Below are 16,359 nucleotides of genomic sequence, written 5' to 3' on the forward strand. Positions count from 1 at the left end.
TATCCAGCATCTTCAGAGCACAGAAACAGTTTGTCACAGTACATGAAACAACAACAATTTGGTAGAACAGTGGCAATAGTTCAAAAAATTGAAAATAAAAAATTGAAAATCTTCCCTTCCATGCAATATAACCTGCATGTACTGTAAATTTAAATAAATTTAAATAAAAAGCTAGATATGAATACAGCCACTCTCAAACCAGTGGTTTGGCTATGCTATGTTGATGATGTGTTTGCTATTTGTCCACATGGTCAGTCCAGAAACATTGGATACATTTTTAGTGCATTTAAATAGCAATCCTAAAATCTAATTCACAATGGAATAGGAAGCTAATGACTGTCTGCCCTTCCTGAATACACGTTTCACACAGTTTCCTGATGGTTCATTATCTTTTTTTCTGTTTATAGAAGACCTATACATACAGGGAGATATTTGCACAGTCACACCATCGTCCAGCTCAACAGTATTGTATCCTAAAAACACTAATTCACAGAGCTAGAGCTATCTGTTCCAATGATAATGCTCTTACCTGAACTCACTCACTTGCGTCACACTTTCTTAGCCAATAGTCCCATAGGATAGAAAAAATATTAAATGCTCCCCAGAAATCCCTTCCATTGCCTATCACACAAGCCTACAGCAAAACTGTTACCATCCCACACATTCAAGGCACATCAAATAAGATATCTAGAGTGCTTAATAAATATCAACTACGCATCATATTTAATTTATAGGCAGTCCCCGGGTTATGGACGAGATACGTTCCCGAGAATGTCTTTAGGTCAGATTTGTATGTAACTCTGGTCCCTGATGAACAGCATATACAATAATAATAATAATAATAACAGCAATACTATAATAATGACTCATATGTGGCAATAATAATACAGTGTAATACTGTAATAATAATAATAATAATAATAATAATAATAATAATAATAATAATAATACCCTTGTACTGTAATAATAAGTTACGGAAACTATTGTGCTCTTTCTTTTAATTCAAACAGAACATAAAAACAAACTCAAAAGACGAAATTGCTCCTCAAGCTTAGCAAATCCTGCTTCAATGAGATAAAAGGCTTCAGCTAATTCTTTTGTCATAAACTTACTTTGCTCTGGATCTTCTGATTCCATGTTCTTGTGTTTCTATCCTATTAATTCTTGTGAATGAGACTCTAGTAAGTCAATGACATCATTTTCATTGATGTCCAAATGCAGTGCATTGCCACTATCCACCACAGCTTTTCTGGCTTCAGCAATGTCTTCTGTGAAGCTACTAAATCATCACAGAATCAAGGCACAGTTTATTCCACATCCCCTTTCATTGTTGATTGCTTCACTTCCTCCCAAGAATCAGCAATGTTTTTCATGGCATCATAGATGCTATTATTCTTCCAGAAAAAATCATCACATCTTCCATAGCCCTGACTGCTTGCGAGAATGTTTGCCATAAGTAATAAGTCTTAAATGCAGAAATGAATGACTCTCTGGTCCATTGGCTGTAGTAATGATGTAGTGTTGGGTGGTAAAAATACGATCTTTATATTAGGATGGAGTTCATCTAACGATGTTGGAGGTCCAGGAGCATCGTCCAGCACAAGCAGAATTTTAAAGGGAATTTACTTTTCCAAACAATAACATTCCACAGCAGGAATAAAACAGTTCAAGAACCACTCTTCAAACATGAAAAGTGTGACCCAGTGTAAAAGGTCACACACACACCTCTTACACCATGCAGGTTTATTTATGTGCTTGGAAGAAAGTAGTTCCTGAATTATTAATTTAATTATCCTTATGGGAAGCCCTGGGAGCACCCGTTCTTAAGAACGGAACACCATAAGTCGGGTTGTCCGTAACCTGGGGACCACCTGTATATGTCAAATTAGCAACTCTCATCCATTCACCTATGGACAAACTCTCTTCTTTATCACATCCAGAAGTTTTATGAAGAGTCCAGTTCTTGTGACTTGGCTTACTATGGACAGACAGGATGAACTGATGACATCTGTCTTACTGAACATAAAAAATATATCCAACACTATCATTATGGCTAGTCAGCACACCATGCCTTGGATACCCCTTCACACAGGATCAATATTGTGGTGTAGCTATTTCCTACCTGTAACTCTGTAATTACTGTATTAAAAAAAACATAAAATTGATAAAGCAATACCTGCCTTTACAAGCCAGGCTGTTCTTCATAAAGTATGAAGGTGTCTACCTTTATACAAGATAAAGCTAGGACAAAAACGACCAATTACAGACTAAGTATCTCTGGAGTGATCAGATGTTGGACTAATTAGGAGGATCCATACCCTAAATTATTGCTGCAGAGGCACATATTGGTCTGCAAGTAGTTGTTTTTCTCCTATCTCCATCCTTGTATAATGGAATTATCGTGATTTTCCTTCCACTCATTTGGAACTGCACTTGTGGTGAAACTTAAGTTGAACAACCAAGTCAGAAGCATTTCTAACTTTCTTGCATATTCTTTTGGAACTAATTTCCAGTTCCACTGTTGATTAATTATCAGATTCAATCTTGTGTTGTTAATTATTAATAAGAGTTAATAATTATATGATGTTAATGGTGAATAATTGTATGATGCTAAATAAAAAGACCAGAACTATGAAAATAATGGAATTATCGTGGTTTTTCCTTCCATTCATTAGGAACTGCACCTGTATTGAAACTTCAGTTGAACAACCAAGTCAGAAGCATTTCTGACTTTCTTGCATATTCTTTTGGCACACTTTCAGATATGGAATATCTGTATAATGGAATTATCGTGGTTTTCCTTCCACTCATTAGGAACTGCACTTGTGTTGAAACTTAAATTGAACAACCAAGTCAGAAGCATTTCTAACTTTCTTGCATATTCTTTTGGAACACTTTCAGATATCCCATCCAGTTCCACTGTTGATTAATTATCAGATTCAATCTTGTATTGTTAATTATTAATAAGAATTAATAATTATATGATGTTAATGGTGAATAATTATATGATGCCAATAAAAAAGACCAGAACTATGAAAATAAGCAGAAATGTGGAAAACTTCAACTGCATTCTGAATGGAGAACTTATAAAAGATATTCAGGCAGAATTTTTAGTGAAGATGGCAAATTAAATATGCCATTAGACAACAAAATTATTGTAGCCTCTTGCTGGTATTGTAGGAAGTGAACTAAATAAATTTGTGTGGTATAAGAGAGAAATTAGTCAAAAAATATTGAATATAAGACAGTGTTCAAACTAATTTTATATGTAATCTCTGAGAGCTGGGTTAGAAATGAAATAGTTGATTCAAGACTAGAGACCACAGATATGAGAGTTCTTAAAAAAATTAGGGTAGTGGCATCAATGGCAGAATCATATTTAAAATGAAGATACTAGAAAGGAACTTGACCTTGTTAACATTCAGGAATGTGCAAGCAGCGCTCATCCTGGTGGTATTATCACTTAAACAGAATGGAAGAGGAAAGATTAGCAAAGCAGGTGTTTGATGCTGAGAAAATACCCACAGGAAGACTAAGATATTATTGGATTAATGCAATTAGAAACTTCTTAGAAGATTGAAATATATGATCTGACTGTATTGGAGTCCTGGCAGATAACAGAATGATTGAAGTTAAGTTTTCAATAAGAAATTAGTAATAATATAAATTTTTCATTTGGTACTATAACTGCAGACCACTTGTGGATATATACAGAAATTTGATGATGATGATGATAAACCTGCCTTGAAGTAAAAAAACTCATTACAGAAAGGTAGTATGCACTGTCATATATAGAGTTCATCAATACAGTGTCCACTACCATCTGCAGTCCACCAAACCTCACCTACTCTTTTTAACAGAAACTCAAATCTCACCTTCCCCCAGCACTATCCATCTCAAACTTCCTAACTATACACTATTTAACTCCTTTCGACACAAAAGTGGCATCTATGGATATCTGCTCTGACATACCCTGCCAGAGAGCACCTAACCTAGAATCACCCTATTTCAATCTTCTTTGGCTGAAAATATCCCTCTCTCCCCCACTCAGTCAAATTCATCTGTTGTCTCTATTGCTCTCCTAATACCACCAACCACTCTGAGCTCTTTCATTTCCTCTCCTTAAAAGTTGATTTTCTCCAGTCCCACTCTCCTAACAGTGAAATCATCCTCCTAGGTGATTTTAATGTCCATAACACCAATTGGCTTTCCTTTTCCACTTGTACAGAACCTGCATGCAGAGATGCTGAAACATTTGCCATCACTAATGACCTTACACAAATTGTTCAAAAGCCGACCAGATAACCCAAACCACTCCCCAAATACCCTAGAACTCTTCCTTACCAATGACCCCTCCAAATATGCAGTGAATGTAGTGAGCTCCCTCAGTAATTCTGACCACAACCTGGTGCTCATCTCCTCTCCCATGCAACAACACTTACACAGTCACTCCCACACAAGAGTAGTTTGGCATTATAACAGTGCCAATTGAGACAGTCTCTGAGACTACTATGCTTCATTCCCATGGTTGCATTATTGTTTCCAGTCTTCTCCAAACATATGCACCGAACATATCACAAAGTAATCCTCACTGGCATGAAAACATAGATTCCACACTACTCTGAACTGCCATCTCCTATCCAAACCCTGGTTCTCCAAAAGATGTGCCAAGGCTGTACAACTAAAAAATCAGGCATACCACAACTGGCTCAAATCAAGAACCCCATCCTCCTTCAATGCCTATATACTGAAGCCCAAAACAGATACAAGAAAATTATTAATGCTTCTGAAAAAAATTTGAATGGGCAAAAAACAGGAAACTTGCAGCCTGTCCAAATGGCAGCCACACCTTTTGGTCTCTCACCAAGCCAATGGTCGTAACTTTTGCCCTACATTATTCCCACCCCTATCATACCCAGATGGCTCAATTGCAACATCACCTGCAGAAAGAGCTAACCTTCTGACTTCACACTTTGCCTCTAATGCACACATAACTGACAATGGCAAATTCCCTCCAGTCATTCCAACTGCCCAACATACAATGCCCCTGTATCCTTTTGCCAAAAAGAGATCATAAACCTGTTGTCTAAATTAGACACAAAAAAGTCTGGCCCTGATGGCATTCCTCCAATTATCCTGAAGGTCTGTGTACCAGAACTGACTCCTATCCTATCCTATGGCATCTGTACATACTCTCTTACTCCAATGGTATATATCCCAAAGCCTGGAAACTGGCCTATATTCAACCCATTCCTAAAAAGGGGTGACACATCACTGCCATCTAACTACTGCCCTATCTCACTCACTTCAGTCCTGTCCAAAGTGATGGAGAAAACCATCAACTCTCAGCTCCTATTCTACCTTGAAGGTACCTAGCTATTAAGGGATCACCAGTGCGGATTCTGTCGATGCCGATCAACAGGAGATCTATTCTCATACATCACCCATTGCTGGACAAATGCCATGGAGAAATTTGGCAAATCCCAAGTAGTTGCACTTGATATTGCTAAAGCCTGTGACCGGGTCTGGCACAGAGGCTTACTAAGCAAACTCCCATCATTTGGACTGTCTCAGGACTTCTGCAAATCGATTGCCAGCTTTCTGTCTGGACGCACAATATGTGTGATGGTAGATGGCTCCCTATCCTCTCACCATTCAGCTAATGCTGCGGTGCTAAGGTTCATTTCTCTCACCGATCCTCTTCCTTCTGTATATCAATGACCTACTTCAGTTGACCTCCTACCCAATACACAGTTTTGCAGACGACAGCACATTGCACTCCTCCCTTTCATTTGACAAACCCTACTCTACACGACTCACTTCAACCCACAGAGCATCAACTACCACTTCCCTTAATTCTGACCTCCAAGCCATCCTCCAATGGGGCTGAGATAACTTCGTCAACTTCAAAGCTAGTAAAACCCAGTTCTCTCTTATTTCTCACAAAAAAGAACCGTTTTTCCCCCAAGCATTATTTTTGATAACACTCAAATTCCCAGACAAGATGAGATTTCTCTTCTCAGAATTACCCTGACATCAAGCCTCTCCCTGGCATAAACACATCACAACCATTGCATCCTCAGCTTCCAAAAAACTAGGGTTTCTCTTTTGCTCAAGACGTTACTTCACCTCTAAACAGTTGTTAACCTTATACAAATTGCAAATCCACTCAGCTATCAAATATTACTTTCACATTTGGAGTGGGGCTCCTAAAAGCTCTCTCAAAATGCTTGACTCAATAGAGGAGAACAATTAGACTGATAAATGACCCATCTCTTACCCCCCCCCCCACTCTCATATAGACATTTGGTCTCTGCAATTTGTACATTCTATAAATATTTCCATGGGAAATGTTCATCTGAAATAGCACCCCCTCTCTGTACTGAAATAATTCCCCCTCTCTGTACTAAGCCCATTGGAACATGTACAGCTGCTGCCCAACATCCTTTCACAGTACACCTTGAAACCCACGGAACAAGTTTATTTTCCTTCTCCTTCATCCCTGCTTCTGCTTACTGTGGAACAGTCTTCCCTCTGACGTATTTCCCAAGAAATGCAACATAAAGGCTTTTAAATCAAATGTAAACAAGTTTTTTCCTTTTCCAACCCACTCCCCATATATGGTATTAATGTACTATAGTTGACCAGCCAACCTCTTGTATATGGGCCCAACATAAAAAAAAAAAAAAAAGAAAAAAATCAAACCTGCTTTAGAATCTTTCAGTGCACTCATTAAACTCTCAGGCAGTGCATGCCTCTCATCACCCACTTTCTATGCAAGGAACCTGTTCCTTACTCCTTTACTCACACCCACCTTATACAGTTTCCAAGGATGGCGGCCTCTTGTTCTATCCCTATCTCCCAGTCTGAGTCTGTGAGAAATTTCCACATTAGCCTGATAACAATCCCTTAAAACTTGTATGTCTCAATCATATTCCCCCCCCCCCTTCTCCTATTCATGAGGCTCTGCAAATTGCATTCCCTCAATCTGTTTTCATACACTATATTCCACAGACCAGGCACCATATTAATCAATCTTCTCTGGACTCTTTCTAATATATCCTTCCTCCATTAAAATCCAAGTGACAAAATCTGTGAATAAGGTCTAATTTCTTTACATTTTCATGCATTTGTCTTGAGTCTTGTATGATGTTTAAGCAAACTGCAACAATTTTCTTGAGATACTACTACTGCATAATATGATAAAATATTTTGTGATATATGATAAAAATATCTGTTATACATTTATAAAATTTCAAGATAAAGAGTTAGCAGTTAGAAAAAATTTATTGTTAATATTGGAAATCATTTTGTTTAAATGTTACACATCTGAAATTTCTCACTCAGATTTTCTGTTATGCATTTTCAGGCAGTTGGAGGACTAGTAGCTTCTGCAGCACAGATATTTTCTTTAATTGGGGATACATCACCTATTAATAGTGCTTTAGCATATTTTTTATGTGCTATCTTTGTTTTATGTATTACATTCATCTTCTGCTATCTTATGCTAGGCTCAGTAAGTAGTTATTTCAGTTTTATTATTTCTGCATGACTTTTTATTTTTATTTATTTTTTATATTTATTTTATATATATATTTATTTATATTAATTTTTTTATTCATTCTTCTGTTTGTTTGTTTGTTTTTTTTGTGTGTGTATCTGACTTACATGGTTGTTAGGACATACATTTGTATTTCATCTATAAAACATTTAGCTGAAAATTGGCCTTCAGAAGACATGCAATTTACAGACAAAAAATACACTATGGTGATGGGCAGTAGATGGCACTGATGATAGCTTTATGTAGTAGGAGAATTAATTCGTAGGGGAAGTGGTTAGATGTGTGGAGTAGAGTAGAGTAGAGTGCTCTTCTGTGATGAGTCCTTGGACTCCTTGGAGGTGTCACGTAATAATAATAATAATAATAATTTCTGTTTCTCCATTTGGGTTTGTCCATATGGAGTGAAAGAATGCAAGCATGAAGAAGCAAAAGTAAGTGATAAGGGAATGAAAGGAAGTACAAATGAGAAAATGGAACTAAGGTGTGGCTGAATGCGAGGTAGCAAGCCTACAGGAGTAACAGAGAGTGAAATTGTCAGAATGCAAGATTTGAAGAAAGGGTTGCAAAATGAAAAATAAAATTAGGAATATGCAAAGTGATATTAGACATTTAGTGAAAACAAATGAAAGTGTGTGAACAAATAGAATGAAATCAAAAAAAGGGTAAAAGAAGTGATAAGTGATTTGAGAATAGCGGTCTATGGAGCTTTGAGAAAGTCCATAAGGTCTGCTATCCAGGAGGCAACAAAGTGATTCATGCTTTGTACATGAGGAGAAAACAAGCAAGAGAATTAGTGGTGGTTGAGGGCAAAGGATTTAAATGGACATAAGAAGGATATAAGAGCAAATATCAGGAGGTTATTGAAGAGAGTGAAAGACAACAATATAGTGGGGAAGGTTGTCAGTACGTTGTCAAGGTATGACAATGATGAGTTGAGAGGGAGACCCAGAATCATGAATGTATGTTAGTGAAACTGTGTGAGGAGAAGATAGTGCAGTTTGTGGATGTATGGCATGTATTTAAGGGGAAGATTGGAATTATACAGATGTGATGAATTGCATTTGAATTGCTTTGGACTGACTGAACTGGAAAGACTGTTGCTAGATGAAAGTACAGTGTGTGATGCAACAAGAGATCAGAAGTAAGAGATAAAGTGAAAGATCAGGAGAGTGGTATTGAATAGACAGAAGTGCTTGGCAAAGAAAACCGCAGTAGTTGGAAAGATGAAGAGAGAACGGGAATGGAAGAAGAACAGGGGAATGGGGAGGAATTCAGGAGGCCTGAATAATAATAACATCCACTCTCTATGTCATGTCTCCTTGTCCACCAAGCCCTGGTGGACAAGGAGACATGACATAGGGAGAGTGGATGTTATTATTATTCAGACCTCCATTCAGACCTCAAAAGACTCATCGCGGGAGGTCCTTCCTAGGAAACACAGTCTATCAAGACTCCTCGTGGGAGGGCCCTTCTAGGAAACAAAGTCCATCATACCACTCCTTAAACTCATTGACTGTTCTCTCTCTCACCACTCTATCAGGCAATGCATTCTATGGTTCACTCACCATGCAAAGAAACCACTCCTCACCCTCTTGCTCATAGCTTCCTTTCGTAACTTCCACGGATGGTCCCTTGTCATCACTCCTTCCCGCTGTTCAACCAAGCGAAAGAACTCCCCAGTGTAACCACCTCTCAACAGTTTAAAAGTCTCAATCTTATCACCTCTCCTTCTTTTATCCACCAAACTCTGCAGTCCACATTCCTTCAGTTGATCCTCATAACTAACATTGTACAGTCCTGAAACTGTCTTTATTATTCACCTTTGTACCCTTTCCACCAAGCGAAAGAACTCCCCAGTGTCAACCCTGTAACCACCTCTCAACAGTTTAAAAGTCTCAATCATATCACCTCTCCTTCTTTTATCCACCTAACCTGCAGTCCACATTCTTTCAGTTGATCCTCATAACTAACATTGTACAGTCCTGAAACTGTCTTTGTTATTCACCTTTGTACCCTTTCCACAGTTAATTTATCCCCATCAAATCATGGGGATGAAATCTGAGAACAATAGTCTAAGTGGTCTGATCAGGATCTTATACAACAGAATGATAACTCTTTTATCTCTGTAGGTCAGCATCCTTCTCATTATAGCAGCAATCCTCTGTGTTACCTTCACCACCTTTACAATATGTCCCCTAAATTTCAGGTTTCTATCAATCATCAACCCCAGATCTCTTGTCTCCCCTACTTCCTCCAGTATAGCTCCTCCAATAGAGTATGCAGCATCCCATCGATGTTTCCTAATCCTCAAGACCTTACATTTTGCTGAATTAAACCGACATCCCCATTCATTTGTCCATCTATCTAGCTTATTCAAATCCTCTTGCAGGGCTACCACATTCTTCTACAATCATTTATCCTCCTACTGGCCACATAGCTAAAAAATTCCCTAGGATTTTCTTTGGATCTTAGGGCCAAGGGCCAATCTCTTCTCATATTCCAGTTTCGCCTTCCTTACCATACTTGTCACTCTCCTGGCCTGTGTCTTATATTCTTCATTGAAACAATTCATTGCTTTAATGAAGTAGTAATGAAGTGTTGAAGCAATCCTCTGGGTTATCTTCACCATTTTTGCAATATGTTCCTTGAATTTTAGGTTTCTATCAATCATCACCCCCAGATCTCTTGTCTTCCCTATTTTTTCCAGTAGTATAGCTCCTCCAATCAAGTATGCAGCCTTCCATCGATGTATCCCAAACTTCAAGACTTTACATTTCGCTGCATTAAAACGATACCCCCATTCATTTGCCCATCTGTCTAGTTTATTCAAATCCTCTTGCAGGGCTGCCATATCTGCACTATTACTAATAACCCTTCCCAGCTTCACATCATCAGCAAACAACTGAATATCCCACTGCAATCCATTGACAAAGTCATTGATATAAAGATTAAACAATACAGGTCCCAATACTGAACCTTGTGGGACCCCCACTTGTAACTTTCTGCCTCCTTGAAACTGCCCCCCACCACACACAACTCTCTGATACCTAGCAGACAGCCAATCCCGAATCCAGTTGACCAACCCGACATCCAAACCCTTGTGCTGCAACTTTCATATCAGCTTATCATGAGGCATCCTGTTGAATGCCTTTGCTAAATCCAAGAAAATGGCAGTATATGTCTTTCCCTCATCTACTGCTCTTGTAACTTTATTGTAAAAGGCTAGCATATTACTAAAACAAGAGCACCCTTAACAAATCCATGTTGACTCTCACAGATAACATTACCCTCATCTGCCCAATGCTGTATACGGTCCCTTACTAATTTCTCTAAGATCTGAACAACTACTGATGACACACAAACTGGCCTATAATTAGACACTTCCAGTATGCTACTGCCCTTATGCAGTGGCACTATCTTACCTTCCTTCCATTCCCTGGGCACCTTTCCCATAGCCAGACTTTCTTTGAAAAGCTAGGTCAAAGGAGCTGTCAGTTCTTTAGCACCTTCTCTCAAAACTCATGATGAAATACCATCCAGTCTCAGCTTTACTGACATCCAGAGTACTCAGTAATTGGAACATGCTCTCCTGCTGCATCTCTAAACCTCAAACCTGCCCTCTCCCTCTAGTATTAAAATTTACTCTTCCAGGATGAAATACTCCAATAGCATAGGATATATGTAAGCAATAAACTATATATTTTGTCCTGTTGGTCTCTGTCTAATGCCACATAGCCTCAAATGCACTGACTTCTACTCGCTTTCCTCTTGCTGAACTTCTACTCTCTTTGACTGTAGTTCTTCTGCTATCATTAAACCATCCATCCATCCTGTTCACTCTGTCCTCCCTGAAAATATACTTTTTTTACTTTCCTATCCCTGTAACCATATTTCATTTATCAAGTCTCACTAATGCCTATAATGTTTGGCTAGATTGTACTAATCAATGCTAAAAACTCCTCCTGCTTATTCTGGATGCTAATGCCAGAATAAGGAGGAGGCATGCATTAGCATACATAAATTGTAGGATCTCTTAGGGCCTACAACTACTGTTGCATCTTATACTGACTTATATCTTATTAGAATTTGAGACTTGAATAGTTGTGTTCATGATTTTTTTTATCATTATCATATTCACTTGCCTTAACTATTCATGTATATATGCTTGACTCTATCCCCTTCCCCAAAAAAAGTTTTAGTTTTCTTGACTCTGCATTTCCAAATCCTCATTACACAACATGACACTTTCTCCAGACATCAAACTCTGAATCCATTCAAGTGAAATCCATCAGTCAAGTCAACAGCTCCATTCTTCAATAGACAACAGCCTTTTCTCTTCCTGCTTTTAATATTTGTTAATATACTGAAAACTCTACACTCACAGAGGTAAGTAGTGGAAAACATCATTAGCAAATATTAAAAGCATGAAGGCTGTTGTCCATGGAAGAACAGTTAAGAGTATGTTTATTTTATCTGCAGTTTGACCATGAACTTATTTATCATATGTGTACAGAGCAGGTTTAATTAAGAGTAAAAACAATATTAGAGAACAGAACAGAATATATAAAATATAGGGGTAAACTATTACACAAAGTCATTATTTGCATCATAAATTTATGTCCAAGTTCATTAGCTACTGAGCTGCCCTTGTTGACACTCAGTAAATCTAATAGGCTGTCAAGGAAGGCTTGTAAGCTGCATTCATACATAATGTGGGTCACTGCTTGAATTGATGCTCCACAGTCACAAGCTGGAGTCGAATTGATGCCCCAGAAGTGCAAGCATGCCGCACTCCTGCCTTGGGATTCATTTTCTATGCGATACATTTTTCGATTACTGGGCTTAGATGGTTATAAATGATTCTTTCTAAGATCTTATAGAAGACACTAAGCAATACTATTAGGCTATGAGTTTTCAGTATATTATTGTCCTCGCTCACTCTTGCCGGGCTTCAATAGGCTATAGAATATTATCTTAGAATGTTTAAATGCACTTGGTAGTTTACTACTAGCATGGAATGTTTGAATAGAAATGGTGAAGCCACTCTCTAGCTACTTGCCATAGTGGCTTTTCCACTCCTAGTAGTTTGAATTACTTTATCAATGTAAGTATTTCCACTTGGTTATACTATAAATTAAAGATATCAATAAATTATATTCTTAATTTAATCCTTTATCCAAGTGTAAGCAAACAAGTTTGGGCCTGAACTATTTTCAGGACTGTGGCAACTCATATAAAGAAGCTAATGACTTCACATCACTTGCCTTAGTATCCCATAATGCAAACCACATCTCCATGCAGACATGTATAATGCTATGCATTATGGGAAGGGTCACCATCCAGACTGGTTTCAACCTTTATTGAGGTCTCATCAGTGGGAGCCAGACCCAGAGGTGATACTAAAGTTGAAGTAATCCAGAAGTCATATTTATATATATATATACGAGTAGCCAAAAGGTGTCACATCTTATTATTAAAATACTCTGGATTAGAGATAGTTGTTGTAAGTTTTTCCACTTGGTTATATATTGTTTTTCCTCTTGGTTATAAATTAAAGATACCAAGAAATTATATTCTTGGTTTAATCCTTTATCCAAGTGTAAGTAAGCAAACAAGTTTGCCCTGAACTATTTTCAGGACTGGGACGACTCGTATATAGAAGCTAATCAATTCGCATTACTTGCCTTAGTATCCCATAATGCAAAGCACATCTCCTTGTGGACATGTATAATGCTATGCATTATAGGAAGGGTCACAACCCAGACCAGTTTCGCCCTTTATTGAGGTCTTATCAGTGGGAGCGAAACCAGAGGTGATCCAGATCTCTAATCCAGAGCATTTTAATAATAAGGTGTGACACCTTTTGGCTACTCGTATATGAAAATATGACTTCTACGTTACTTCGACCTTAGTATACCAATTTATGGCACCAGTATCAGACAAGCATGTGTTTAGATTGCAAATCATTGAGTCCCATGTATTCAGTTATGGGATGGCCTGTAATTTGTGCTCCACCTATTATCTCTACACTCTCACATATTGAGCTGTTTTTTTTCTTTTTAAATTCTGTCCCCAAAATTTTGTAAATGCATATATTATTTTTAGATGTATTTTGCAAAATCAGTAATTTTGCAGATTCCAAAAGAATCTATCCAGCCAGTGCTGAACTGAGAAACAACATTACTTTTATATTTATTATATTTTTATTAGATAGATGAAAATACAAATTCAAATACTAAATGCTCAATAAAAGTTCAATAATGAATTTTTATTGAGCATTTTTTTTTTATGAAAGTCACAAATTATACTGCATGTTAGATAAAAAGCTGGATTGTGGGTATTCTGTGAACCTCAGAATACCCACATCTTCTGAGGTTCCCCCCCCCTCATCCATTAGTTGTATTAGTGAAATGGTGTTGGTAGTTGCTGAGGCTCTTATCTTATTACATTTTCCAAGCAATATACACAGCAGCTGACTATGCATATGCATTCTGCATGAAGCACACTGAATGACAAAATGACTGCTAGTAAGGATGTAGTAATGGCTGCTGTTGGGAATTATTGAGTATGAGTGCTATGACCAAACAGTGCTAAACAGGACAGCATTAAACAAGGTATTACCGTAATAAATTTGCTCTGACTAGATGGAATTTGATAAATTTTGGCATTTAGGATATGTCATTTCATCAAAATTTTGGTGAAATGACACATTTCACCAAAATGTTTCATTCATCTTGGTGACAGATTTCAAAATTTATTTCAGAGACTTCATTTCAAAATCATTCATTTGCCAGCCTGGTTGGCCAAGTGGTCATCATATCTGCTCTCCAGCCAAAAGGCTGCATGTTCGAATCACGCTGTGGGCATGGATGTTTGTGATTGTCTGTGAAAATACTAGTGGTAGTGGTGCTGGACAGTAGATGGCATTGGTGTAGATGATGTGGTTCGATGTAGTTAGAGGAGTGAGTGGTGAAGACAGAGAGTTGTAGAGCAAGTGACCTCCGTTGATGAGTGGCACTCTCTGGAGGTGTCAAGTAATAATAGTAATAGTAATTTATCACCAAGATACAAGGTAAGGTACAAGGTACAAAGTGCCGGCCTGTTTGGCCAAGTGGTTAGCATATCCACTCTCCAGCCAAAAGGCTACGGGTTTGAATCCTGCTGTGGGCATGGATGTTTGTGATTGTCTGTGAAAATATTAGTGGTGGACAGTAGATGGCATTGGTGTAGATGGTGCTGTTGGTGGATGAGGTTGAGAGGTGGAGACAGAGAGATGTAGAGTAGGTGCCCTCCCTCGATGAGTCATGAACTCCTTGGAAGTGTTAGATAATAATAATAATAATAATTCTGCTCTGGTTAGTTAGAATTCAAGAAAATTTGATATTTAAGTTCTTTGCTGAAATTTATCAAGCTGTCTCAAATTTTGGTTTCAATGAGATCATTTTTAGTTGTAAAAATGATCTCATCTTAAAAATTACTAGAAATGATATGAAATTACATGTTACAAACAACAATAAATAAACTCTGTATAGTATATTAATCCAAACAACTTTAAATTCAAGAATTTTTTTAATGGGAATCACAGGCAAGGAAGGTTGCAAACTTATCTGTTAGTGCTGCAGAAAAGCTTAGATTAGATAACCAGAACCCCTGTTCTAGAAACAAAGCATAGAATGTTTATAAACATTGATGCTGAAAGAGGAAGTGAATGTGTGTAGAAAAGAAGGGAATGGGATGGCCTGGCGTATAGGGATAACAGTTGGGTTTGAAGAAGGTTCTGGGGTGGGTAAATAGAAAAAGAAATGGCTCAAGGACGGTATACAAAAATCACATCTAATAAGTGGTATCAGTGAAACCACTAATATAAACCACTGTTATAAATTCAGGAATGAGCTGTTACATTTGTATATGAATCTAGAAGTATAAGAAACAGGGGAAATGAAATGGTTGCATTGATTCGTTCACCCAAAAATTGTTGGAATCAGTGAGACATGGTTGGATGAGGATAACATCCTGACAAGAATAGAGATGGAAGGAGAGGCGGAGTGCTATTGAGCATAGAAAAAGAGTTATCTACATACAAGGTAGAGATGCAAGGGGGAAATAATGGCAGTGGTTTTGAGGCAGTATGGTGTGAGACAGAGGTGAATAGAATGAAATATTTAGTCAGATGTTGTTCTAGACCTGGTGTGGATGGTGTGACCATGAAATGTATAATCAAATTAGTCAAGCAAATAAGAAAAGGGTGATAATAGTAAATAATAGGACTGGGATGATGAGATACCAAATGGAAGTAAAGAAAATGAGTTTCTTGAGTTTTTGAGGGACAACTACTTAGGCAATATGTAACAGAGGGCACATGAGGATTGAGGATCTTGGATGTGATCATCTTATCAGAGGATGTTATTATAAATGAAGTGTTAAATCATCCTCCAGTTGGTGAAGATTGACCATGAAGTGATTACTTGGGTAGTTGCCAGCAGTATGAGGACCTCTGTGAGGAAAGGGTATATGTGGAACTACAAGGCTGGTGATTATGAGAAGCTCAGGTACATTTATGTACAAAGCACACAGGTGTAGCATGGAATGAGGAGTTGGTGGAAAGGAGATCAATGCTGCCTTAGAAGGTTAAATAAGATTGATGTGGAATGGATGAATGAAGAGATTAACCATGCAATACAGAGAAAGAAGGCATATTAGAAGCAACATATGATGAATGGTAATAATTAATTTCATAAAGAGTACAAAGAACAGGCAAGAAGGGTAACTTGGTTGGTAAAGGTAACAAAAGTGTAGTA

The 16,359-nt window shown here is 37.7% G+C and overlaps 1 protein-coding gene across 1 annotated transcript in view; it reads left to right on the forward strand.

The window, feature by feature from the left end:
• Nucleotides 1–16,359, forward strand: part of LOC150097734 (equilibrative nucleoside transporter 2-like) — a 260,759-nt gene that overhangs the window by 141,877 nt on the left and 102,523 nt on the right. Inside the window, exon 8 of the mRNA XM_090407215.1 lies at nt 7,370–7,516. Within this exon, the coding sequence (XP_090263341.1) occupies nt 7,370–7,516 (147 nt within the window). The remainder of the gene's footprint in view (nt 1–7,369; nt 7,517–16,359) is intronic.

Source organism: Typopeltis vanoorti, chromosome 17 (assembly GCF_054136105.1).
Source record: "Typopeltis vanoorti isolate ZY-2024b chromosome 17, IOZ_Tvanoo_1.0, whole genome shotgun sequence".
Classification (NCBI taxonomy): domain Eukaryota; kingdom Metazoa; phylum Arthropoda; class Arachnida; order Uropygi; family Thelyphonidae; genus Typopeltis; species Typopeltis vanoorti.